At 35.8% G+C, this 26,910-nt stretch overlaps 4 protein-coding genes across 14 annotated transcripts in view; 2 read left to right on the plus strand and 2 right to left on the minus strand.

Annotated features, from left to right (window-relative positions):
- LOC125260280 (E3 ubiquitin/ISG15 ligase TRIM25-like) overlaps nucleotides 1-26,910 on the minus strand; it is a 673,153-nt gene that overhangs the window by 539,066 nt on the left and 107,177 nt on the right. The gene's annotated exons all lie outside the window — the stretch shown is intronic.
- rs1b (retinoschisin 1b) lies at nucleotides 11,030-16,382 on the minus strand. Its single transcript, XM_048178642.1, has 6 exons — nucleotides 16,029-16,382; nucleotides 15,115-15,140; nucleotides 14,482-14,668; nucleotides 13,515-13,656; nucleotides 11,758-11,953; nucleotides 11,030-11,451 (listed from the first exon to the last, which is right to left on the minus strand). Exons 1-6 carry the CDS (start codon nucleotides 16,072-16,074, stop codon nucleotides 11,299-11,301), a joined length of 750 nt encoding a protein of 249 aa, XP_048034599.1. The 5' UTR covers nucleotides 16,075-16,382; the 3' UTR covers nucleotides 11,030-11,298.
- LOC125260334 (histone H2B.4-like) lies at nucleotides 16,746-18,153 on the plus strand. The gene is made up of 2 exons (XM_048178675.1): nucleotides 16,746-16,915; nucleotides 17,914-18,153. Exons 1-2 carry the CDS (start codon nucleotides 16,802-16,804, stop codon nucleotides 18,085-18,087), a joined length of 288 nt encoding a protein of 95 aa, XP_048034632.1. The 5' UTR covers nucleotides 16,746-16,801; the 3' UTR covers nucleotides 18,088-18,153.
- The window catches only part of LOC125260331 (AP-1 complex subunit sigma-2), a 43,226-nt gene continuing 35,436 nt past the window's right edge, over nucleotides 19,121-26,910 (plus strand). For 9 of the 10 annotated variants that reach the window (XM_048178670.1, XM_048178664.1, XM_048178667.1 and 6 more), the window contains exons 1-2: nucleotides 19,121-19,266; nucleotides 20,342-20,520. In XM_048178670.1, coding sequence (XP_048034627.1) covers nucleotides 20,342-20,520 — 179 coding nt within the window. In that variant the 5' untranslated portion in view covers nucleotides 19,121-19,266. Of the gene's footprint in view, nucleotides 19,267-19,289; nucleotides 19,421-20,341; nucleotides 20,521-26,910 lie in introns of those variants that run through there. The other variant, XM_048178661.1, reaches the window with a different exon arrangement.

A 26,910-nucleotide genomic window follows, 5' to 3' on the forward strand; every position in this document is an offset into this window, starting at 1 on the left:
CTAAAGTATATTAAAATAGAAAACCATTATTTTAAATTGTAATAATATTTCACAACATTTTTATTTTTTTCTGTATTTATTATGAAATAAATGCAGCCTTAATGAGCAGAAGAGACTTCGTTCAAAAACATCAAAAATAGTAATGTTTCCAAACTTTTGTATATATATATATATATATATATATATGCAAAAATGAATAAATTAAGAATAAATTAAGAAAAATAAACATTCCTGCTTAAAATAATAATTAAAAATAAAATAAAAACATAATAAATAATAATAAAAAGTATCCTTATCATCCTACCTTTTAATCTCTTTTCCTGAAGCTTCAAAAGAGTTTGTTTTATCAAGATTGTGTCAGCTTCCACTCTCTTAATGATTTCATGAAGCCATTCGCTCTTGCTCTGATCCTTGGACTGCGATTCGTCAGCTTCTGCTTGTTGGTGAAAAGCATCTGGATCGTCTCGATCGCTGGTCCCAGACGAAGATCCCATGTCACCCACACGCTCATCTGTGTAGAAGAACTCAAGATTAAAGGTAACTGGGTACATCGATATTTTAAAGTTAATATAATAAATACAATAAAGCATTGAGGAGATAGAGCCTTACACCTATTTTCACAAGTGCTATGTATAATTTGTTCACATGTTTTTCGTTGGCATGGTCTGAAGAGGATCTGGTTCAATTTTCATGAAAATCAGAGCATCGGCCAAGCAGGGGTTCGAAAAAGTGGGTTTTTCGGAAAAAATTAAATTGTGGGAAAATTCTCATGATGGAAAATGACGTCATATGGTGCAACTGAACCAACAAGGAATGAGCCAAGGAATCGGAGGAAAGAAAGGATTTTGTTTCTAGCCATTACGGTTCAAAAGTTATTAGCATTCATAGAAGTGCAAGTTTGGACAGCAGGTGGCGCTAGAGGGATTGATTTAGAGACTCCAAATTTGATATGGTGACAGTTCAGACTGTCCTCTATCAGTGTGCCAAATTTCAAACTTCAAATTTCAAAACACATCTAAAACCGGAAAGAGCTTTGCGCCTAACTGTACAAATAAATTTGACAAGAAATCTGAGGTATATTTTTACACACTCCTGAAAGCTACAGAAAAAAAGAAGCAAATCGCTGCAATTCAAAGAAACAACTGGACTTCAGTCAGCGAAACATAGATTTGCAATTATCATTTTCTGTCAATATGTTGAATTTTGGGGTAAAATGATACCCTTGTTATATATTGTTTTGGCAACTCAATTAAATATTTACCATCTTATGTTCTGAATAATTGGGTGTTTTTAAATAAACACTGACAAAAACCACACACGTTTAGTACTGGATTATAACATTGCAAAACACTTGACAAGGTTGGATAGTCTTACCGTCAGTTACTTCTTTCTCCGGAGTCCTCACAGGTGAAGAATCAGTGCTTCTCCTCTTCCTCATTGGTTCGTCACCGTGACTGTCGCTTGTCCTCGGAGTCTTTGCAGTCTTCCGGTCTTCCGGAGTCAGATTTTGTGCTAAAGGCTGCAAATCTAGAAAAAGATGACAATAGTTAGGCTAGATTTAGGAAAATGAGTAGCAATATGAGTGGCCTGTTACAGAAGATAGACATATTTACCAACATCGCCTCCGTCTGCGTTAATCAAGGGTGCAGTCACTGCAAATAAAAAGAAGACATGTTCAAATAACTAAAACACAGTCTTACATGTCTGTTAAAAATGGAAACATTTGGTAAATGCTTTATATTCAGTGTTGTGTAAGTTACTAATTACTAATTAGATCTTCAATTTAGAATTTTTAACATTTTACTTTCTAAATCGCAAGCAATTGAACAATACGAGGACGCCCGCAAATCTATATCTTAATTCTATATCAAAGTCTTGAAATGACTTTAAATCCACTATTGTTTTACAAAGAATTATTCTATAGTTTTTATAATGCAATTACATTAGGAAAATTGCTTAAAACTAAATATAACCCTTACATTTCTTCAAGGGAAAAATGATATAAATAACTGTAATTAGATTAATTAGTAAGTAATTACACCCAACACTGTTATAGGATTTCTTAAGAAAGTCTTAATTCGCATTTCCACAAATTAAGGTCTTAAACCTGCTGTCCGTAACTTTTTTTTTGTGTTCAAAATGTACTAAAATTATATAATGAGAAATTAAATATATTTTCCAAACCGTGTTTTTGTCTTATCTTGAATCACTATGGTACACCTTTAATAAGTGTTTATATTGGGACTATTTTAGACCGGTCAGGTCGGCACCGCTGCGGAGCAGCACAGTACCTGCGTGACTCGTCATAGACATAAACAGAGAGAAGTAGCTCCGGCTACAATGTTCCTCCGCAAGACGCATGCAGTTCTGTTTATCAACCGTTAAAGCGACAAAAGTTACGGACTGCAGCTTTAAGATTCAACCTCTGAAGTCATTATCAATACATTATAGCGAAAATAATAGTTTGAACTTTGAAAAATGGAGAGAAGCAGTTTTTTTTTGTTTGTTTGTTTGACGAGAGGCATCTGTTTGCAACCTGATCATTTCAAGTCGCTAAAGTTGTATAGTAAGATCAAGCGAATACATTCAGTCAGTTCTAAACAGCGCGAATGCAGAGAAAACTCTTGCCAGTTTTCAGACATAATTTGTTCCAGTGTATTTAGCTTTTTGTTTTGTTTGTTTTTACCCTGTAAATTATAATTAGAATAATTATGTCATTTTGTATCTCCAGTAAATGCATCTTGATTTAAGAATCTTTTGACATTTGCAGCACTGAGGAAGAACTCTTTTTTTCGCTGTAATCAGAAGGTAGGCTACAGTAAACGTTAGCTTGGTGTGAGCGAATTTATTTATTTATTTATTTTCGTAAAATGAATTAAAAAGTTATGGAAGCTTCTTTCCGCCACAGAATAAAAAAGGGTAATTGCGAATTTTTATATCTCACAATTTGCTAGTTTATATCTCACAAAATACTTTTTTTTCCTGAATTGCGTGATTTAGGCCTATAGCCTACTCACAATTGAGCAAAAATATAATTGTGATGAACTCGGAATTCTGAGGAAAAAAGTCAGTCTTTTCCCCTCAGAATTAGACGTTATAACTCGCACTTGCGAGGTCAGAAATGTGAGATAAAATGTATATTTTAAACTGTTTTATTCCGTGGCGGAAACAAGCTTACATAAAAAGTCATGGATATCTGTTGGAAGTAGTGTTTTACAAGACTCTGAAGTGTTGTTAATTAATATAACTGTTAATTATATACGTGTTTCTTCACATAGCCTACTATAAAGACAACATTTTGATGTAGGCTACTGAGTTTGATTTAAATTATTTCTTAAGTTTTCTCTTGGTCTTAAAAATGTTTTAAAGTATTGTACCTTCATTAAAACCTGCACAAACCCTGTTATCTAAAGAGATAGGCTAATACTCTTAAATCGTACTCACCATTAATAGAGTCAGCCATCTTGTGCGTTGATGAAAAATCTCGGAGAAACCGCTGAAGTTCAGATGTCAGTCCTGAGTTTGTTCGGTCATTCTGTCCAGAAAGCAGGTTATGTTACATACCTGGGTATGTTTAAGAGTAAGTAAGCGGATAACCTCAACTTTCGGTTCCAAAAACGGAGGTAACTTTTAGGGTATGTAAGTAACCATAGCAACTTGCTCTCTGAACATAACCTGCTCCGGAGCAGGTTATGTTCAAGGGTTAGTTAGCTTAAGAGGAATTTAGATGTGTGTTATATTATCAATATGGTTGTATTAATGTATCTAAATTTGTTATATAGTTACAATTATATACACAATGTTATATTATACAATATATAAATGTTTATTCAATTCTAATATATGAATTTTATTGTCATAGCACACATGGATCTACTTCTTAATCTTTATAACAGGACATTTTCTATGCTATAAATTCTATAATAAAATACATATCATATATGTGATATTTTATTAAATAATTAGCATCAAACAAACAATATTAAGATTAAAAATTATTGCACAACCACCCAATAGGTGGTGATGTGCACCAAGTAGGTTATGTAAATCGCCATTAAACAAAAGAAGAAGAATGAAGTAGAATGGCGCGCTTTTTCTTAGTCTGTTTCCATGGTGAATCATCGATTCATCACTCTGTTGGGAATGTCTTGTGTGTTAACCGGGAACATACTCTGGGTTGGCTGAACTTATTCCCGGATGCATTTTTGGAACCAGCATACCTCGAGTAAGCAAGGTTTGGGTTAATCAACCGAGAGTTCAGGGTATATGTGACAGTAAGTTAACCCTGCTTTCTGGAATACACCCCTGGTGTCTCTGCAGTGGACATGTATGAAATCAATGCCCAGTTTCATAACAGAAAGTCATATTCTGATTTGAAACCCCTTAACATTTTCCTGAGATGTTGATTTATGACAAACAATTTGAAAATTTGTCAGATTTGAATGTTAAAATATTATTCATAAGTGTGTGTAAAATATGCAATTGAGTACTAAACATGTTAGCAACACTTAGCAAAGCGTGCTATTATCATCAACAGGAAGTTGTTGTAACTCTAGCATACAATGTCCAATCTGTCTCAAACTTCACATGTTTGATAAGTGCCCTGGCCTGAAGACATTTACATGCCAAAATTTAGTTATAGTCATAGCGCCACCAGCTGGTAGCAGGAAGTGTGGCAAATACAAGTGACAGACGTTGACCTCCTATATTTACATATTTAAATGAATATTGCCCACCGTGCTGTTTTTCTAAGGCCAATGGGTGCTGGTGGCATGGGTGTGAGGGCCTTTTCATATTTAATTATAATTAGGTGTGATCCCCTATTCAGGGGGTCACAAATGGGCAATCAGAATTTGTGACTGAATGGGTTCTTGGTACCTGTAGAAGAGGGCACTTATTTACATATTGGAGGTTTGAATGAAGGACCTGGGGGAGGGTAACACCTTAAGTGGTATATCTCTTGTTCTCTAGAACTGTTTGGAAGTTTGTACTATGTCTGGGAGAATGAAATCATTTTACCAGATGCACTGAGACATTTCAAATGATACCAAACATGCATTCACTTGTAAATGCTTAACATTGCATAAATTTAGAGTGAGTTTTAGGTAAGGGAGAAAAGATGGGGAGCTGAGAGTGTGATGGTGAGGTGTGAACTGTGCGTCTCAGATGGTGCTGTTACTTATGAGTGTTCAAGAGAGTGTTCAAATGTTAATTTCTCAGGAAAGTCTTTTGTTGTTTTAGGGGAAAGTTGTCCCTTAGTCTAGACGATCCGACTCCAGCCTACCAGTTCTTATAAAAACAAACAAACAAATAGACCAGATGAGAAAAGGTAATGCAAAAGTAATGTAATCCATCACTTTCCATTACTAAGTAACCCAATTAGTTACTTTTTTTAGTGAGTAATGCAATATTGTAATGCAAGTAACTTTCCGCAACACTGGAAATGAATGACATGTATATAAATCTAAAAACAATGGAATTTTTTTTTATTCACCAATCAATTTTTAGGTTTCTGGATTTTTTTAACCAAACTTTGTATAAAGATGATTCTCATCTATGAAAGATGTAATGGAATGAATTGATATACCATTTTACTTTATGCAATATGCATGCAAATATGGCCATACATGGGTTTTTCCATTCAATACAATGCATCTATTCACTGTATCTAATTTACATATTAATGTGTTCTTGGAGCAGCATTTAATAAAAAAAGAGTAGTGTAATAATGGAAGTAATAATTGGCAACAGTTTCATAACAATATCTAATATTACAAAGGAATATTGATATATAATTTCACATGTTGTGTCTCCCAAAATGCCTGATTTAGAAGCTGTAAGTTCTGGTGTCTTTACAGTGGACATGTGAAATCAATGCCCTGTTTCGTAACAGAAAGTCATATTCTGATTTGAAACCCCTTAACATTTTCCTGAGATTTATGACAAACAGTTTGATCACTAAATTCATGTCGGCCATTTCTAAAGACCAAGGAGAAGTTGTTATCATGTTACACCTCCAAACATTTGGTAAAGCCATGAATGTGCTCTTTACGGGACATCCAGACTTATTCATGGGTCCCAGGAGGATTAAACTATGCAAGCAATAATGGGCTTCATCAGAGACAGAAACGGTGTTTCACACCAACTGATAGGTCAAAGAAACATCAGTTACTACAACAATAAAACCATATGTGACCCTGCTGAATAAATAATATTTCCATTGATGTATGGTTTGTTAGGATAGGACAATATTTGGCTGAGATACAACTATTTGAAAATCTGGAATCTGAGAGTGCAAAAAAATCAAAATATTGAGGAAAATCACCTTTAAAGTTGTCCAAATGAAGTCCTTAGCAATGCATATCCACTCACAAAAATACATTTTTGATATATTCACGGTAGGAAATTTACAAAATATCTTCATGCAACTTGATCTTTATTTAACATCCTAATGATTTTTGGCATAAAAGAAAAATTTTGACCCATACCATATATTGTTGGCTATTGCTACAAATACAGGTGCTGGTCATATAATTAGAATATCGTCAAAAAGTTGATTTATTTCACTAATTCCATTCAAATAGTGAAACTTGTATATTATATTCATTCATTACACACAGACTGATATATTTCAAATGTTTATTTCTTTTAATTTTGATGATTATAACTGACAACTAAGGAAAATCCCAAATTCAGTATCTCAGAAAATTAGAATATTACTTAAGACCAATACAAAGAAAGGATTTTTAGAAATCTAGGCCAACTGAAAAGTATGAACATGAAAAGTATGAGCATGTACAGCACTCAATACTTAGTTGGAGCTCCTTTTGCCTGAATTACTGCAGCAATGCGGCGTGGCATGGAGTCGATCAGTCTGTGGCGCTGCTCAGGTGTTATGAGAGCCCAGGTTGCTCTGATAGTGGCCTTCAGCTCTTCTGCATTGTTTGGTCTGGCATATCTCATCTTCCTCTTCACAATACCCCATAGATTTTCTATGGGGTTAAGGTCAGGCGAGTTTGCTGGCCAGTTAAGAACAGGGATACCATTGTCCTTAAACCAGGTACTGGTAGCTTTGGCACTGTGTGCAGGTGCCAAGTCCTGTTGGAAAATGAAATCTGCATCTCCATAAAGTTGGTCAGCAGCAGGAAGCACGAAGTGCTCTAAAACTTCCTGGTATTTGGCTGCGTTGACCTTGGACCTCAGAAAACACAGTGGACCAACACCAGCAGATGACATGGCACCCCAAACCATCACTGACTGTGGAAACTTTACACTGGACCTCAAGCAACGTGGATTGTGTGGCTCTCCTCTCTTCCTCCAGACTCTGGGACCCTGATTTCCAAAGGAAATTCAAAATTTACTTTCATCAGAGAACATAACTTTGGACCACTCAGCAGCAGTCCAGTCCTTTTTGTCTTTAGACGCTTCTGACACTGTCTGTTGTTCAAGAGTGGCTTGACACAAGGAATGCGACAGCTGAAACCCATGTCTTGCATACGTCTGTGCGTAGTGGTTCTTGAAGCACTGACTCCAGCTGCAGTCCACTCTTTGTGAATCTCCCCCACATTTTTGAATGGGTTTTGTTTCACAATCCTCTCCAGGGTGTGGTTATCCCTATTGCTTGTACACTTTTTTCTACCACATCTTTTCCTTCCCTTCGCCTCTCTATTAATGTGCTTGGACACAGAGCTCTGTGAACAGCCAGCCTCTTTTGCAATGACCTTTTGTGTCTTGCCCACCTTGTGCAAGGTGTCAATGGTCATCTTTTGGACAACTGTCAAGTCAGCAGTCTTCCCCATGATTGTGTAGCCTACAGAACTAGACTGAGAGACCATTTAAAGGCCTTTGCAGGTGTTTTGAGTTAATTAGCTGATTAGAGTGTGGCACCAGGTGTCTTCAATATTGAACCTTTTCACAATATTCTAATTTTCTGAGATACTGAATTTGGGATTTTCCTTAGTTGTCAGTTATAATCATCAAAATTAAAAGAAATAAACATTTGAAATATATCAGTCTGTATGTAATGAATGAATATAATATACAAGTTTCACTTTTTGAATGGAATTAGTGAAATAAATCAACTTTTTGACGATATTCTAATTATATGACCAGCACCTGTATACCCGTGTGACTTATGACTGGTTTTGAGGTCCAGGGTCACATATACATTTATGAGACATGTGCATGATTAAAAATTAACACAATTATTAACAGGTCTCTGGTCCTGTCTGAAGAATCCTCACATATGTAGATCTGCTCTGAAACGTGTGTTTTTGTAAAAATCACAACAGATTTATGACTGAGTGCTCAGCAGTGAAGTCGATGGTCAGCATTTGCAAAACTTTCCCATATCCTCAGGTGACATAATATGCCAAGACATGTTGGTCTATAAACAATGTTTTTAAGTAAATTGCCTAAAACATTATGGGAGCAAAGGCCACACATCCCACGAGTGTCACCGGCTCTCCTCAAAGGCTGTTCAGCAGATAAACTGCCACATCAACATTTGGGAACATTTAAAATTCTACATATATTTTTGTGTAGATAACCAATCGTATATTTTCAGTAAAGGGTATCTTTCATTCTGAAATTTATCACACTGATAAAGGTCAGTAAAATATAATTGCAAAACTAGATCATATCTAGTGAAGGATGTCAGATGTTGAGTCCAGACGCTCCAGTAGGATGATAAAAACATTTTTTATTCACCCTTTAAAGCAGGAATATGCTTTGAAATAAGATAAAATCAGATTTTCACAGTGTTTCTGTCTGTGTAATGAACTCCTCCCTGTCACTGTCTCAATTTTCAGCAGTGATTCACAACCTTTGCAGAAATAAGAAAATTAAATTTTAAGAAACAAAAAGAAACAATGACATTGTCAGAACACAACAGGTATGAAGACATATGTTCAGTTTAACTTTTTGTTCAAACTTTAAAGCAAGATTATCCTTTGAAAATGTGTAATACAGTATTTGATTTTGGGGAAAAAGTTGAAGATGAATTGTCACATCAACATGGTAACATTTTAAAATTCTTCATGAATTCTTCACGAATTTTACTCTTTACGAAGTGGCTAATTCATACGAATTTGTACGAGTGAGGTCGTACAAATTCATACGATTTGTCTAAACCCCAGTGAAGGGTAGGTTTAGGGCTTGGTCATTCGTACAGATTCATACGATTTTGGCAACTCATAAAATATGTACAATTTAGCAAAAAACATATGAATGCGTACAGGTGAGGTTGTACGAATTCGTACGAATTAGCCACCTTGTAAAATATGTACGAATTGCTGTGAGATCAGGTTGGAAAATCCAAAAACACGCTATGAAGCACTGTCAAGAGCATGCTAAACCAACAGGTGGCGGATATAACCCTAATCGCAAAGCCATATTGACCAATCAGAAGCCTGGAAAAAAGGTTATTGCCGGTTCTGGTACTGACATCAAAAGCTAAAATCTCCGGTTTCACTGTATACACGACAACATACTGTATATATATATAATATATATATATATATATATATATATATATATAATATTTTTTTTTTTTTTTCATTCCCTTGGTTTGCTAAATCGTGCGCATGATTTACTATTTCGTTTCCTCGATTTGCTAAATCGTGTGCATGATTTACTGTTTTGTTCCCTCGATTTGCTAAATCGTGCACAATTTTGTTCCCTCGATTTTCTAAATCGTGCACAATTTTGTTCCCTCGATTTTCTAAATCGTGCTCATGATTTACTATTTTGTTCCCTTGATTTTCTAAATCGTGCTCATGATTTACTATTTTGTTCCCTTGATTTTCTAAATCGTGCTCATGATTTACTATTTTGTTCCCTCGATTTTCTAAATCGTGCTCATGATTTACTATTTTGTTCCCTTGATTTTCTAAATCGTGTGCATGATTTACTGTTTTGTTCCCTCGATTTGCTAAATCGCGCACAATTTTGTTCCCTCGATTTTCTAAATCGTGCTCATGATTTACTATTTTGTTCCCTTGATTTTCTAAATCGTGCACAATTTCGTTCCCTTGATTTTCTAAATCGTGCACATGATTTACTATTTTTTTCCCTTCATTTTCTAAATCGTGCACAATTTCATTCCCTTGATTTTCTAAATCGTGTGCATGATTTACTGTTTTGTTCCCTCGATTTGCTAAATCGTGCACAATTTTGTTCCCTCGATTTGCTAAATCGTGCTCATGATTTACTATTTTGTTCCCTTGATTTTCTAAATCGTGCACAATTTCGTTCCCTTGATTTTCTAAATCGTGCACATGATTTACTATTTTTTCCCCTTGATTTGCTAAACCGTGCACAATTTCGTTCCCTTGATTTGCTAAATCGCGCACGATTTACTATCGTTCCCTTGGTTTGCTATATCGTGCACGATTTAGTTCCATTGATTAACTAAATTGTATGCATTGATTCACTATTTCGTTCCCTCGATTTGCTAAATCGTGCGCAATTTCGTTCCCTTGGTTTGCTAAATCGTGCGCATGATTTACTATTTTGTTTCCTCGATTTAGCAAATCGTGCCGTACGATCATAAAATACCATGAAATCATCCAATACCTATTTACTACTACTAATAAAATTCAAACTAAATCAAACAGTAAAGGAACTGTCCTTTAGCAGTGCACTTCTTGAACTCTGGAAAAAACATATTCGATTGAAAATACAGGAGTGTGGAACAGTGTACACCAGGAGAGTAAATGTTAGCATTGCTAATTTTAACATTGGCATATTGTTTTAATACATGATAAATCTTGTTGGCATGTCTTATTTGAAATGACTCAGTAACAGCAGAGTCTCTCAGTGTGAAGTGAATGGGTTGGCGTCTCTCTAACCTGGAATGAACACTTTTCAAAAAGACACATGATTTTTTTTTTTTTTTTTTTTTTCAGATTTAGTTTATTTTGGTTGTTGTGATGAGTGAGAAACAACTGGTGATGAATCTGTGTTCGTTCACAGTTTTGAAGAAGCCCAGGATGTTTAATGTTTACATCTGTGATAAACAGTGACTCAATTAAGGAATTCATTTGGAATTTATTCAGTTGTCATTACATAAATACAAATAAAAACACTATTCTTCTTTCACAAACTTTGCTGAGTTTCAGATCATTAAGTCTTTGGTAAGAGTCCTCTTGTTTTACATCAAAAATGGTTATTTGTTTAATTTTGTAAATACAGAAGCTACAAATATAAGGTAATATTTCAAACAGTTTCCAATGTATTTGACTTTAGACTTTAGTATTGTGGTACATGAAGCTGTTGTAAACCCATGTTGCTCATGAATCAAACACACTTGTTCATGCACATGAGCAGCTCCAGGCGTATGGCGATGCGTGTGTGCCATCCCAGAGGAAGGATCCGGAGGTACCGCGTCACGATGGGTGGACGCAGCAGGTTCTGGACCGTGGAGGATCGGTCCGTGTTTCCATAGAACACCTGATGGATGAACACAAGCTCATTAAATGTTCAAGGTATTCCAGCATAAGAGCTACTGACCAATCTTCTTTTCTGCACCTTATCAGATGGTTTATAATCAAACTTCACATAAATTATGCAATAATGTGGAAAATGTTGTTTGGGCAAGGGTACCAAGGTACTGTCTGCATGTTAGGATATGATATATATTCTTCGTCAATGGAAGAACAAGTGCTAGTATTAAAACTTAGTTACTGAGGGTCTTTTCTTATAGTATAAGGTCAGTATAATTTTCCTCAGAACACCCTGGTTTATTCAGGCTTTTACCCTGTTATTGCCGGTCTGGTCTTTGTAATAGATCCAGTTGAGGCTGTTGTGGGTTCGGTACTGCAGGCTGTACTTGGTGGTCCATTCGTCAGCATCACAGCGACCTTGAGTCATGATACCCGAGACCACCTTCGTCTCCTGGAGGTCGATCTGAAGCCACTGACTCGTGTCCTGGAGCTTGGACAGCCAGGCACAGCTGAGATGGAGTGAGGAGACAGTCAGTCCACTTATGAGTCCAGAGTTCACCATCAATGACCTCTCAAAGGTCAATCAGATGTATCTCGTATTTAAATATGTTTATGGGTTCAAAAGCGTAGCGCTGAAACTGTATCATTACATTTTCCAAGGATCAGCATTCTCCCCTAAAAGTGATCAGGCAGATCAAACCGTAAGTCTTAAAGAATTGAAACTTTGAGAGCTGGTAGTATTCACACCATCTACAACCTCACCAAGGCTCACCCCGATCGGCCTGAAGGGGGCACTACAGCGGTACGAAATGTCTCATAACTCCTAAACCATTAGACGTAGGCTTCAAATGTCTTAAATCATTGGAATCCTTGGAACTAAATAAGTTCAGCGAGATTCACTTGAGTCTGATTCTCAATAATTATCAAAAAAAGTTGCAATTTCGATTCACGGTCCCCAAGGGCTGCAAAAACTTTCGAAGTGGGTGGAGCCACTTTTACTAAAACTGCTATAACTCGTGAAGGGAATAAGATATTTTCACCAAACTTGGCACATCTATGTAAGAGCTCATTCTGTGGTTGTGTAAAAAAGGACGCCGTGACTGGCCACTTGGTGGCGCTATAACAGGAAAAAACATGAAAATGGCTTAAACTACTTCACCGTTAGTCTGATTGACTTGAAAATTGGCATGCAGTGTCTTCGTCTGATGCGCCACGACTGTCTATGAGGACATTGACGTATCGGCCACTGAATTTTCAGCTGGACCAGGTTAACGGTGGCCAATCGAAACAAAACTCACTGGGCCTGTTTGACTCACGGGGGGAGCCTTTGCGTTTTTCACGTGTGTAAAGGAATTTTTCGCACAAGCCCACGACATTCATACCACATGGTTTAACTCCTCATTCTGAGCAACTTTGCCTCTAGGACCTCCACTGTCCACCGAATTGTTCATTAAATATTGGAGATTATTTCAAAAACCAACTTTGGCGAACCAGTCCTAGGTTTTTGGCTCAACCTTAATAACTGTTAAAAGCTTTTAATTTTCCATATATTTCCTATGGTAAATTGCCTGTATTGGCTGTAAATGGTATTTTCCATTTACAGTCGAGATGGTTACAGGCTTGCTAATTAAAACATAATATCTTTTTACGCATGTGCTTAAAGGCCTTAAAGCGCTTAAACCTCGATAATTGCTGCTAGCAGCTATATTTTTAAAGTGGCAATTTAGTAAATTTAATATATATTAACTTTAAATGTAATATCAAATAACAAGTTAAATTATAATCAAGTACTTTACATGTGCTTTAGTCGACACATCAAAATAAGACAAGTTATTAAAACATCATTTAAATTGTACTTTAAAGCAAAACTTTTCATTTGACATTATTACAAAGTACACTTTTAAACTTTCTTAACACTATAAGTGACATTTTATTTCATTATTATACTATCTGCAAGTACAATTTCTTAAAAAAGTATACTTTTAAGACTTGAAGTACACTACAAGTGCACAAATACTAGAATTAAGCGCACTTCTTTATCACAAGGGCAGGTTTTTCTGAGACACTTACCCAAACCCCTGACTGTTGAGTCTGGCTTTATTCGGGGTCCAGGAGGAAAACCAGCCTATGTACTGGTCCTGGTTTGAACAGGTGAGCTGCTCCGCCAACACCGACCCGGCCTCGAATCCCAGCGGTTTGTGGTAGGGACACTCTGATTGGACAAGAGGAGCATTGAAACCATCAGGTTATCCTCAAAATGTGTCCAAAATCTCAACGAACGTCATGCTAAACGTGAATTATATTATACAAGCAACATCCACGTTTTCCTGGAACCCACACTCAAACTATCACAGAAAAAGAACAGGAAGTAAAAGCAACTGGAAGTAAAGGGTCTGGAAAAAACCAGGATGATGCAACCAGAAAAAACGTTTCCGTGTTTTGACCTCCAGCACTTTATTATGAGGTATTTTTAACCAGAAAACAAACAAAATGAACACAAATGCATGATTTGTATGTCATATTATCCTAATTTTATAAGTCTTCTACAGCCTGAATGAAGATCAGGAATCTTCTTCGTTGGCACGTGTGGATCTCCAGCAGAGTGTGAAGGTGTGGGACAGATGAGCCCTATTTCAGGCCCGGTAATCTGGGCATCACATTCATTAGTCATGAGATTATCCGCTGGCACTCTCTACCCTCTCTCAAAGTCACTGCTTTCCCATTCTGATGGCGTCTCACTCGGCCTCGTCTCTCACCGTCTCCTGCAGACCGCCCTGGTAGTTCTCTTGTTCCTTGTCATTTAATATTTTGATGGTAATGTCATACTGAGGTCAGAGGGCGGTTCATTTGTCATCTGTTTTAGCTGATGCATCATTACTCATGTAATCGCTCTAAAGCTCTTGGCTTCACGCCCTGAATCAGTGAGTGTGCACTTCTGAAGGGACAGAGAGATGCTCTCGTTAATGCTGCCTGACCTTGCACGTTTTTGCCATTAAACACCCAAACTAAAGCCAGAAAACATGACACAGACACTGACCCGGCATGCAGTCCTGGTACGGGCTGATGGGTGTGGACGGTGTGGTGCTGATGGAGGTCCAGACTGGAGTTCCGGTGGGTCGAATGTCCTGACAGTCACAGTTGCAGCCCGGCGGTGTTTGATTCTCCGTCACTTCCTTCACACTCTCCTCCTCCTCCTCTTCATAAGGCCATGGCATCTCTAACTCCTGACACACACATACATACATACAATATTCACACTAGGGCTGGGCGATGTATCGAATGCTTTTGTCACGCGCATTTCTTCAGTAAAGCCGATTCCCTGATTACCGCTAAATTGCCATCACCTGCTTTCAAATGGAGCGGCATTTAATAGACAGAGCCGTAGATCACTGATAAGCCACGCAATATCGCGTTCAATATCGACGGCGATACATATCGATATTGAACGCGATATTGCGTGGCTTATCAGTGATCTACGGCTCTGTCTATTAAATGCCGCTCCATTTGAAAGCGGGTGATGGCGATTTAGCGGTAATCAGGGAACCCGCTTTACTGAAGAAATGCGCGTGACAAAAGCATTCGATACATCGCCCAGCCCTAATTCACACACACTATCACATGTAAACAGATACACACACACACACACACACACACACACATTTTTACTCACCCCTTGTGTGTAAACATCAATGAAACCTGTGAGAGATCAGAGAGAGATACATTATTGAAGAAATCTATCCATCTGTCATTCTATGTATCTCAATATTTATGTTTGTTAGCCTATCTATCTATCTATCTATCTATCTATCTATCTATCTATTTGTCTATCCATGTCTATCTATCTGTCAGTTTTTTGTTTGAAGGAATCAAAATCATTAAGGTAAAGCGCTCAAATTTCACTTCCCATAAATTAATCATTCTGCACACTTTTATTTCATTCATTTAACCTTTTTATCTTCATCCACAGGTAAAATCATTGGTGATTGTGGCCTAATTGTTAAAATCACTTGACTATATACATGTAGTTACTGAAAACTTTAGACGAAGAACTGCTATAGTCCAAATACATAAGTCAAGTTCCTGGAAACAGACTCAGAGGGACACAAACACACAGATTGTGAATCTACACAACTTTATTGCCTAACATTCTGGCAAGGTTCTCTCAATGTTATGAACAAACGTTCCAGTAACGTTAAAAGAATGTTCCTTACGAGTTATCTGATCTTTAATAATGGTCTCAAAACATTAGCACAAAATCATTTTTTATCATTATTTAACAGTATCGTTGATGGAACGCTTTTTATTTCCAAAAGTTTGCAGTTTGATGGTCGTCTAACATTTTTAAAAATATTACTGCTTGTTTCAGAATGTTCAGAGAACATTCTAAAGTAACATTCCCACAATGTTTGAAGAATGTTAAAATAGAATGTTCCCTTAACGTTCGCACAACCAAGAAAAAAACTTTTTTAAACATTCAGAAATAACCTTTTCATAACTTAATGGGAACATTAGCACAATGTTAGAACACATTTTTGTTGGGTCTGTTAACACACACACACACAGAGTCACACAAACATTTTGTACCTTGAGTGAACAGCAGCAGAAACACAGTGAGGATCCTCGTGTCCATCTTGACCAGCAGATCTGTACAGTGCACTACATGAGCAGCAGTGTTCAGATCTGGATTACTGTAATCCACTGGACTCCATACATCCAATAATAGTCCTGATCTGCCTGTGCGTGACGACTTTTCTCGGTCCCAGAGGAAATTTTATTGCTCAGAGGAGACTTCATTGAGTTCAGTTGTTTCATTGTGAAATCAAACTGTCTCTTAAACTGTGTGTGTGTGTGTTTGTCTTTACATGATTAGAACAATAAAGAGTCCAAAAAGAAACATCACAAGTTTATTTATCAAATGCACAGATCATGAATCTAACATGAAGCAACATGAATATAGGGGAAAAAAGAGAAATTATGAATATATATAATTAAGCCTTTTATATAGTTTAATCCCCAAACCTTAACACATTCTAAATTGTAACTTTAAAAAATTAATTAATAATTAATTTAAAAATAAATTAATTTAGATCTTATTTAAAAAAAGAATAATAATAAGTAATTTATTTAATCACGGAATCAACCTTTATTTATTTATTTATTTATATTTACTATCGCAATGGCATTGTTATCAGACCTTTGATTGAATGTCTTGATTGGGGAAAGAAGCTTTAATTAAGACTTAAATGTTTCACCTGTGCTGAAACGAGCAGAGACGCAATAAATTGTTCCGGTGATCGGACTGTTCATTTAACAGCTTTACTTCCGGTTCTGTGAATGCGGCTTGAACAGCATCAATCATGAAAACATCACCTGACAGACAACTGAAATCCTTGAAAAAGTCCGTTAAAACAGGCTGGACACGCAAGCAGAGCATCAAGAAATACTCTGCCTACATCTACAAGATTGAGAAGGTGTGTAGAAGCAAAAAAACAAAAACAAAAAAAAACTTTTGAATATCCTAAAGTTGTAAACCGTTTCGATCGCAAATATTTACAGTGCTTATGCAACTAGAGTTCCACATGTCAAGCACTCGATTTAAAAACAACTAGCATAAATAGACTTGACATGAACAGACCTTTTAATTGTCATAATGAGCTGATATTAAAGGAATGGTTCACTCAAAAAATAAAATTCTATCGTTACTTAGCCTCACGTGTTCACGAGAGCACAATGACACATGCTTGTTGTTGATACCAGAGCGTGAACGCGCAACAAGCTTGAACGCGCATCGGAGGTTAATAACTAGTACACTATTATTATTATTATTATTATTATTATTATTATTATTATTATTATTATTATTATTATTATTATTATTATATAATTTTTTTTTTTTTTTTTTTTTTTTTTTTTTTTTTAATAAACGCAAACAAAGCAGTCGCGTCGCTTAATAAATTGTGGTTAAACCGCTGGAGTCGCATGGATTACTTTAATGATGTTTTCACTCCCTTTCTGGGGCTTGAATAGTGATAGTTGCATAGACTGTCAATGAAGGGACATAACATTTCTCAGATTTCATTTAATAAAAAACTATTTGTGTTCCGAAGATGAACAAAAGTCTTATGGGTTTGGAACGACATGAGTAATTTGTCATTTAATTACTCAACCTCGTCGTTCCAAAACCCCGCAAGACTTTCATTCGTCTTTGAACAAGCCTTTTAGTAGTTTAACAAATTTGTTTTAAATAGTAAATGATTTTATGATAGAATGAACCAACTATTGATGTTGCTTTAATAAAAAAAAAAAAAAAAAAAAAAAAATATATATATATATATATATATATATATATATATATATTTTTTTTTTTTTTCTTGCATGTCTTGTGTGGGGTTCCATAGGTCAAGGAACATCCTAAAGGTTTTTATCTCCCTTTTTTTTTTTTTTTTTTTTTTTTTTTTTAAATATAAAGGAGCTGTCTATTGACGTGAGTGACGCCGCCTTTTTGATGCGGCACCTGGCCGATGTGCACGCGCAGGTGGGCACCGAGGCCGCGCGCCTCTCCAAGTTCAACCGGCGGCGCGTCATCACGCAGCGAGAGCTCCACAACGCCGCCGTGCGCGCGCTCCGGGACAAGTGCGCCTGACGGCTGGAGTTAAATGATGCACTTTTAGACTTGTAAATAATGAATAAAGAGGTTTCGTTTTTAAAACCCTTGTCTTTGTTTTTACTGTGACATCTGATTTATTGCAGTATTTCAAATATGCTCTTTCTTTGAGGTAATGCGGTTATTCAAACTTCTTGGAGCTACTGTGCGGTCCCAAAAGAGTTTTTTTTTTTTTTTTTTTTTTTTTTTTTAGTACTATAACACAAAATATGGTTATACATCACAAAAACGATATTTATTAGATTTGTGATTGGGTTTTTGTGTAAATGGGTGATCACAATCTGAGAAGGGTCAATAGCGACAATTGTCACTTGGTGGCGTTGTAACGACAGTAATGTAGGTGTTTTTTTTTTTTTTTTTTTTTTTTTTTTTTTAAATGATTAACTGGGAATATAAAAGAGCTTCATGTCACAATACAATTATGATTTGAACATTTGAAACGCATGTGACAACTTGCCCCAACCTGACAAATCAGAAAGGGCTAATTTGTCAAGTGTGCTTTATTTCATATATATATATATATATATTTATTTTTTTTTTTTTTTTTGAAAAATACTCTTGCCCTGATAACGTATAGGATATAAAAGGCTTCATGTTTAACAGCAATGTAATAACCGAATATTATAATATCCTGTATATAAACGGCACAATATTCACATTAGGCCTATACAAGAATGCATAAAATGAATAGAGTAGCCTATATTTTGTTTTGGCATTATCAGTCACAACTGAGAGCCTATAATGTGTCATCTTCATGAATAAAAAGACATAATTATGTGAATGACAAGATACAAATGCTTTTAAATCTGACACTAAATGTGATCCTGACGTTTATTCCCTCTTTAAAAACCTGCCCACCTTTAAATCGTTTGACAATCACCCTTCCAACAACACGGTCTGGAGGTGTGACTCTAGCGTTGACTGACGCGCGTATCAGCCAATCAAATGCCTGCGCTTCTGATTAGGCGGGGATAACGGTGTTTTTTTGCACCAATGAGAACTCCCTTGAGTGAAGCCTGTCCAATGAGTAACCAGCAGTCAGCTGACGCCTTTAGCATCTATTGTACACAAGACTCGAGCGGAGACAGACGCGAATCACTGTGAATCCAGAACTCATGTGAATTCATCCCTCATTTACTAACGGACCTCTTCATAAAGGTATGTCGTGTGTTATTTGATCATTTCCTGTCTGAGGAAGGTTATAAACGCCTCGCGTGACTCACAAGTGTCAATACCAGATCACATGCTTATTAGTTTAGGCAAATGCATTAATTAGCTTTGCAATCAAATCTCTAGAACGCAAAATCTGCTCGTAAGTTTTGTGTATTTGGTCTTTGAATTAATTTATATCTCTATGCAAATGAGCTAAACCAGTAAAACTGCCGTTCAAGTTCAACACAGAAATTGAGTTTGGTTATAATCTATCATATATAATTATAATGTAAGCTATTATATGAATAGGAAAATGTAAATATGTGCCTTTTATACGTTTTTGCAGAATATATATATCAGATGCGGTTATTGTTGTCATGATTTGATGCTATATTAAAGGGATAGTTCACCAAAAAATTTAAATTCTGTCATTAATTACTCACCTTTCGTGTCATTTCAAACACGTAACACGTTCGTTTATCTTTTGAACACTAATGAAGATGTTTTTAATGAAATCTGAGAGCTTTCTGTCCCTCCATTGACAGCCTACTCAACTACCACTTTCCAACGCGCGTTCACGCAACTGTTCTCGCGTCAACACAACACGCATGCGTCGTAGTGCTCTCGTGAACACGCGTTGGCGAATAGTTTGTAAATAAAGTGGTAAATTATGTGTTTTTGCGCAAGCGACGTGAGTGCGTTGTTTGCGCAAAAACACATAATTTATCACTTTATTTACAAAATATTAATCGCCAACACGTTCACGAGAGCACCATAAACCTGAGGTTTAACCACCACTGTCACATGATTTACTTTAATGATGTTTTTACTATCTTTCTGGGACTTGAATGTGGTAGTTGCGCAGCTGTCAATGGAGGGTAATTTTTGTGTTTTGAAGAATGAATAAATGTCTTACGGTTTTGTAACAACATTAATGACAGAGTTAACCCTTAAATTAGCATGATTCTGTGCCAATCCATGAGTGGCTTATTATTTACATGAGTTACTAGGCTCTTATTTACCATCGGACAGAATACATTTGGTCTCGGCACGTCTCACTTCCTGTCTCTTTTCCCATCAGATGCAGTTCATGCTGTTGTTCAGCAGACAGGGGAAGCTCCGTCTGCAGAAATGGTACGTTCCTCTATCCGACAAGGAGAAGAAGAAAATCACGCGAGAGCTGGTGCAAACGGTTCTGGCCCGCAAGCCGAAGATGTGCAGCTTCCTGGAGTGGAGGGACCTTAAAATTGTGTATAAAAGGTCAGTGGAGCAGCTGGAGCTCAGCGCTTGCTGTGAAGTTGTGCATTGTTTTCTACTATAGCTAATGAAAAAACACAACGTTAACCCGTTTAATCATGATTCAGTGCACTCAAATTGACTTTCCATTACCGTTGTGACAAATGAAGTTAAACTGGTTTCTGTACATCCACCATCAATTCGATACGACTGAAATGACATAGCAAAATAAAATTGCAAAATAATTAACTCGACACCAATCGTTGGATCAAACACGCAGCATAACGAGGTCATGTGACAATTCAGCATGTTACCGTTTGAAACATTTATCTTAGAAATCGAAGAAAGGAATAGCAGTTTTATGTACATATTAAAATTTTATTAATATTTTAATGAAATTTTTCACTAAAGTTTTAGTAATTTTGTTTTTGTATTTTTATTTGTTTTTGTTAAATATGTCTGTATTGTTTGCATTATTTTTTTTATATCAGTTTTATTTTTATTTTAGTGCTGTCAAATCGATTAATCGCATCTAACAAAAGTTTGTTTACTATAGCGCTAGGGTTTGGTTTAGGGTTAGTTGCATGTAATTATACCTAATTTATAGTTATTACTAGGGATGTCCAGATCCGATCACGTGATCGGAAATCGGGCCCGATCACGTGGTTTCAGACTCGATCGGAATCGGACGTTACCTCCCGATCAGGACTCGGATATATATGTATTAGGGGTGCAACGGTTCTCGGTAAAAAAATCGAACCGTACGGTTCTCCACTTCCGGTTCGGTAAGCACTTGCACCGCGGTCCATCTCGAATGTCGACGCATCTATTGGTTAATATATGGTTTGCTTAAAATAGCAACGTGGAAAACAGACAGACAGAGTTCAGATAATGTATGTTTCAGTCGATGGATGCGCAAAACTTTACAACAACGATAATCAGAAAGCGTGGACAAAACAGTCACTCTTTGTAAACTGTTAACTGCGAGTGCCGTCTGCTTTAATGTCCAGTCATTTACGCCGTCATCGCCGTTGATAGCACGAGCGCAGGTGAGACCTGAAGAGCACACGTTGCTGTCTGTGTTTAAACTAACTCATTTAAGCCTTGCTGATTTACACCTTCAAGAACAAGACGCGAAAGAGAACTCGCGCACTGTGAGAAGATTTGTGTGCACTCATCCGAAGCGCGCACACGCTTATTTCAGTCAGCGCGCAAATACTGAGTTCTCGTTCAAGTCTTGCGCTTCAGCGGACAAATTCATACAAAAATTATGTCAACATGCCCGTCTTAGCGAGTATCCTAGCAAACATAGTCGGTTATGTCTTAAGTGAACGTATATTAGTCGAGAAAGACAGCGCATGTGTAACAGTATATGTACTGGATCGTGCATGTCTTATAGGGAAAAAAACTATTCCTGCTGCCTGTTTTTAATGTTAAATCAAACAACAAATAACAAAGAAATCACTCACTGCTCTTGACTGAATAGTTTTTGTAACTTCAATAATGATTAATCTTTATTTATTTTATACAGTAAAGATAATATGCAGTGTTATTTTATATTTGATTACTTTATCCATTTTCTGTACGTGAAAACTACTGTTAGATACCTGAAAAACCTGAAAAGCACTGTTCCTGGATCCTGGATCTTTTCGCTCTTCTTTATTCTTTTTTATGTATTATAGAAGTATCGGATCGGGACTCGGTATCGGTAGATACTCAAAATCAAATGACTCGGACTCGGACTCGAGGGCAAAAAAACGTGATCGGGACATCCCTAGTTATTACTATAGTAAATACATGTAACGTGTGTAACAAGGACATTAAAATAAAGTGTTACCCAAACTTTTATGTTAGATGTGAATAATCGCGATTAATCGATTTGACAGCACTTATTTATTTTAGTACTTTAACTTAAACTAAATGAAAATGAGTTGTTTCTTTGGCAACTAGCTATTAAAAAATGTTTACTTTTTTTGTATTTTATTTTATTTCACTTAATGTTTATGGTAACGCTACAATAAGACTCCGTTTGTTTACATTAGGTATTGCCATTAGTTAAGATGAACTAACAATGAAAAGTACTTCTAAATAATTTAATCTTAATTATTGTTAAATTCATAATTTTCTGTTACATTATTAAAATCAAAAGTTTTATCAGTTAATATTATTTAAAGAACCTGAGCAAACATGAACTAACAATGAAGAGTTGTATTTTTATTAACAAAGATTAATTGATACTAGACATGTGCCGATATTCGGTAATGCGATATAATGCGATAATAATGAATATGCACGATATTGTTATCGTGGGCACTTCAAAATACAGTAAATAATAATTTATTACCAATTATTAAAATTTTTATAATGCATTTAAGAATACTTTCCCTATCAACTGTATAAAATGCACAACACCGCTGTATTCTGCGTCAAAGAGACGCACGCACGCTCCGATATAAACAAGCCCAACGTGCATGAGAAGCACGAGTGAAAGAGACGCGCTGAATGAAAGTGCACGTTCACTCTCTGACTGCAGATGAAGCAGCAGAAATGCAGCGGTTACCCCGGAAACCCCACAAACAAAGCAACTGCGCTAGTGAAGTTTTTAAAATGCTTCAAACGGCCATTCATTTTTTAAATCTCAATGTTGTTCATCACAGCACCAAATACTTAAAGACTTAATAGGCTATTTATTTTCAAACCTAAACATTTTTATATTTTGAATCTAGACTACAACATGCCCTAATGATTAGAAATGTTCTGATTATTTGTTAATGTTCAGTAAAACTTTGATACATACGGCTTCATTAGTTAACATGTTAATTCATTATTATCAAACTGACAATGAAAAATACTTATAAAGCATTAATTATTCTTAGTTAATGTTAATTTCTTAGTTACTGTTTAAATAACTTATTTAATGGACCTGAGATCAAACTAACAATGATCAGTTGTATTGTATATATGTAACATTCAGAGTTCTTTTTATTACAATTTTTGTTTTGCAACTTATTTCAATATCGTGATAATACCGTATACTGTGATAAAAGCTTCAGCAATTAATCGCAACATGAAAATTTATTACCGTCACACGCCTAATCGATACTGTAACAAAAGTATTGCTCATTGTTAGTTAATTTGTTAATTAATGGGACCTTATTGTAAAGTGTTACCATGTTTTTATGGTTTTAGTTTCAGTTTTAGTTCAAGACAATCACCCTGACTAGTGCATATTGTGATTAAAAGACACATTTCTGGGTTTGGAATGATGTTTTTTTTTTGTGTGTGTAACTACTTAGAAAGAGGTTAATGAAAAAACGTCTTGGCTACTAATTTAACCATGCTGTGAGAAAAAACTCCTTCCTGAATGTGTTTAAATATTAGCTCAAGTTTGGCTTCACTTCAAACGGAGCTTCTTCACTTGATTGATTTGGTCATGATGACATTTTCAGTATGAAAGTCAACATTGGCAACCCATTTTACTTCTGTAATTTGATAAATTTCAGAGTAAATTTCAGGATTTTAGTTTCTTTTTTAATGAGAACATGCACCGATGAAACGTTCACTGTAAGACAAGGAACGTGTTTTAAGAAATCAAGTAGAGAGAATTTTAATTTAAAGTTATTAAGATATTCACATACACAGAGCTTGTTTACAGACACAAAATAATGATGAGGATGTTAATTAGTTTAGGAATCGGATGTTTTCCATCTCAGGACAGGAGATGTAGTTTGCGTGTCCTGTACATGTTTCCCTCATGTTAGTGTGTGATCAGGATGAAAGCGATCGTTTGGTGAGATGAGGGTGTTTCCATGGCAGCGGAAATGGGAGGTACATTGACCGGAGAACTGACACACACACACACACACACACACACACACACACACACACACACACACACACACAGTGAAATGGACTCCCAAACACCCCACCTGTACCAGCACTGCAGTGTTTGCTATTGATATATAATATTTCATTTCATTTTAATACTTGGTGTTTCATCACATTATTGTGTGTGTGTGTTTGCGCTGGATTGTGTGTTTCAGCTTCTGAAAGCGAGCTGAATACAAATATGAACTTTGGCACAGTTGATTTATGGGCGTTTGATGGTGTTATTGTGTTTTGTGCTGCGTCTGAGATGAGATGAGTGCTATTTGTATTCGCCAGCATGAGTGAATTTAAAATATGCAGCCACACGTTTGCTTTATTCCTCTGTGTTCATTTGTTCTGTTCTTGATTTCATGAGTCGTGACTCTCCAGAACTACTGAGAGAAATACACAATCACACATGATCTGTATGAGGACTTACACTGGACACTTTGTGTGTATTGTTTTTGCATAAATCTAATTATAATTAATGCAGATCAACAGGCTGTTTCTTAGAAGAAAACATGGTATTTTTATTTTTAGAGTTGAAAAAGAAAAGCATTTGCTTTCTGAATGATTTTAACAGTAAAGGCCATCCCAGTGATAGTCAGGATTATTGGCACCCTTGGTAAATATGACCAAAGATGACTGTAAAAATAAATCTGCGTTGTTTGTCCTTTTGATCTTGTAATTCATAAAATTAGCAAAAATCTAACCTTTCATTGAAGGAAATGAATTGAAAGTGGGGGGAAAATCACATTATGAAATAAACGTTTTCTCCAAAACACGTTGGCCACAATTATTGGCACCCTTTTATTCAGTACTTTTTGCAACCTCCTTTTGGGGTACTTTTTATCCATGTGTGCACCAAATCCATCTGGTGGGTTTGCTGCCAAAAAGCTCTTTTTTTAGTTTCATCTGACCACAGAAGCCGGTCCCGTTTGAAGTTCCAGTCTTGTCTGACAACTGAATATGCTGGAGATTGTTTCTGGATAAGAGCAGAGGATTTTTCTTAAATCTCTTTGAACAACTTGTGGGGATGTAGGTGCTGTTTGATCATGTTTTTAGGCTTTCTGAGACTCAAGACTCAACTAATCTCTGCAATTCTCCAGCTGTGATCCTTGGAGAATCTTTGTCCACTCAAACTTTCCTCCTCACAGCACATTAGGACGATTTAGACACTCGTCCTCTTCCAGGCAGATTTGTAACATCTTTAGTTGATTGGAACTTCTTAATTATTGCCCTGATGGTGGAAATGGGGATTTTCAATGCTTTAGCTATTTTCTTACAGCCACTTTCTATTTTGTGAAGCTCGACAATCATTTGCTGCACATCAGAACTATATTCTTTGGTTTTTCTCATTGTGATGAATGATTAAGGGAATTTGGCCTTTGTGTTTCCTCATGTTTATACTCCATGTGGAACAGGAAGTCATGGCTGGACAATTTCATGTTCATGATCATCCTGGTGTGCTAAAAAATTATATGAATGGGAATATACTTCAGAGATATTTCTACTCATAAAAAAATTCTAGGGGTGCTAATAATTGTGGCCAACGTGTATTTGGAGAAGAAACAATATATACACAATTACATTCACTACTGCATTATTTATATCTATTATTTACTTTTTCTTATCCTCTCATTTGCATATTTAAATTTTATCCTATTCTATTTACTGCATTTGCATATTTTTAATATAATTTAATTTCATTGCTTGTTCACCCGATTTGCATATTTGTTATTTTATTACTTGTTCTCTGTTTGCATATTTTATTTTTATTACTTTCACTCCTTTTGTCTATTTAATCCTATTCAAATCCATTTGCATATTTAATATTTTTATTTTTTTCACTTAAAATTAAAAAAAAAAATGTTACTTCAATTGATTTTGCATGTTTTTATTGTATTTTATTTTATTGCTTTTACTACTTCTGCATAGTTTTTATTTTATTGTTCATTCTACTTGCAAATATATATATTTTTTTTACTTATTTTATCTTATTTGCATATATTTTATTTTATGACTTAGGCACTCCATTTGTATGTTTTTTATTTTATTTTAATTTCATCTTATTCTATTCACTCCATTTGCCTATTTAGATTTGATTTCTTATTCACTTAATTTGCATAATTCTATTTTTATTTAATTTTGATTATTTTTCACTCCATTTGCATATTATTTATTTTATTTTTTACTTAATGTAAAAGTTGTTTTTGTTACTTGTTCACTTGATTTGCATATTTTTATCGTATTTTATTTGATTACACTCTTTTGCATATGTTTTTTTATTTATTATGCATGTTTTTCCATGTATATTCCCCATTATTATTATTATTATTTCCTCAGTGTCTGTGTTATTGGTCCAGATGCAGGTATTGTCGTGGCAGTGAATCGCACTGAATGATGTGCTGATGGAGCGCTCCAGACAGATGAGCAGACAGTGGGCTGTGATAATGAACGTGACCTTGTGTCTACAGCAGTTCCTCTGCTTCTGCTCTGTGTGATCAGGCTTTGGTTCAATTCCAGCTTCATTCCCTGAGCTGAAAC

This window comes from Megalobrama amblycephala, linkage group LG24, assembly GCF_018812025.1.
Source record: "Megalobrama amblycephala isolate DHTTF-2021 linkage group LG24, ASM1881202v1, whole genome shotgun sequence".
In the NCBI taxonomy this organism is placed as follows: Eukaryota; Metazoa; Chordata; class Actinopteri; order Cypriniformes; family Xenocyprididae; genus Megalobrama; species Megalobrama amblycephala.

Coding starts and splice junctions, on each gene's coding strand:
- rs1b (XM_048178642.1), bottom strand. CDS start 16,074: ATGGACACGAGGATCCTCACTGTGTTTCTGCTGCTGTTCACTCAAG. Junction 13,657..14,481: donor GTACCAGGACTGCATGCCGG/GTCAGTGTCTGT, acceptor TTGTCCAATCAG/AGTGTCCCTACCACAAACCG. Junction 11,954..13,514: donor CTCAACAGTCAGGGGTTTGG/GTAAGTGTCTCA, acceptor ACTCCATCTCAG/CTGTGCCTGGCTGTCCAAGC.
- LOC125260334 (XM_048178675.1), top strand. CDS start 16,802: ATGAAAACATCACCTGACAGACAACTGAAATCCTTGAAAAAGTCCGTT. Junction 16,916..17,913: donor ACATCTACAAGATTGAGAAG/GTGTGTAGAAGC, acceptor TTAAATATAAAG/GAGCTGTCTATTGACGTGAG.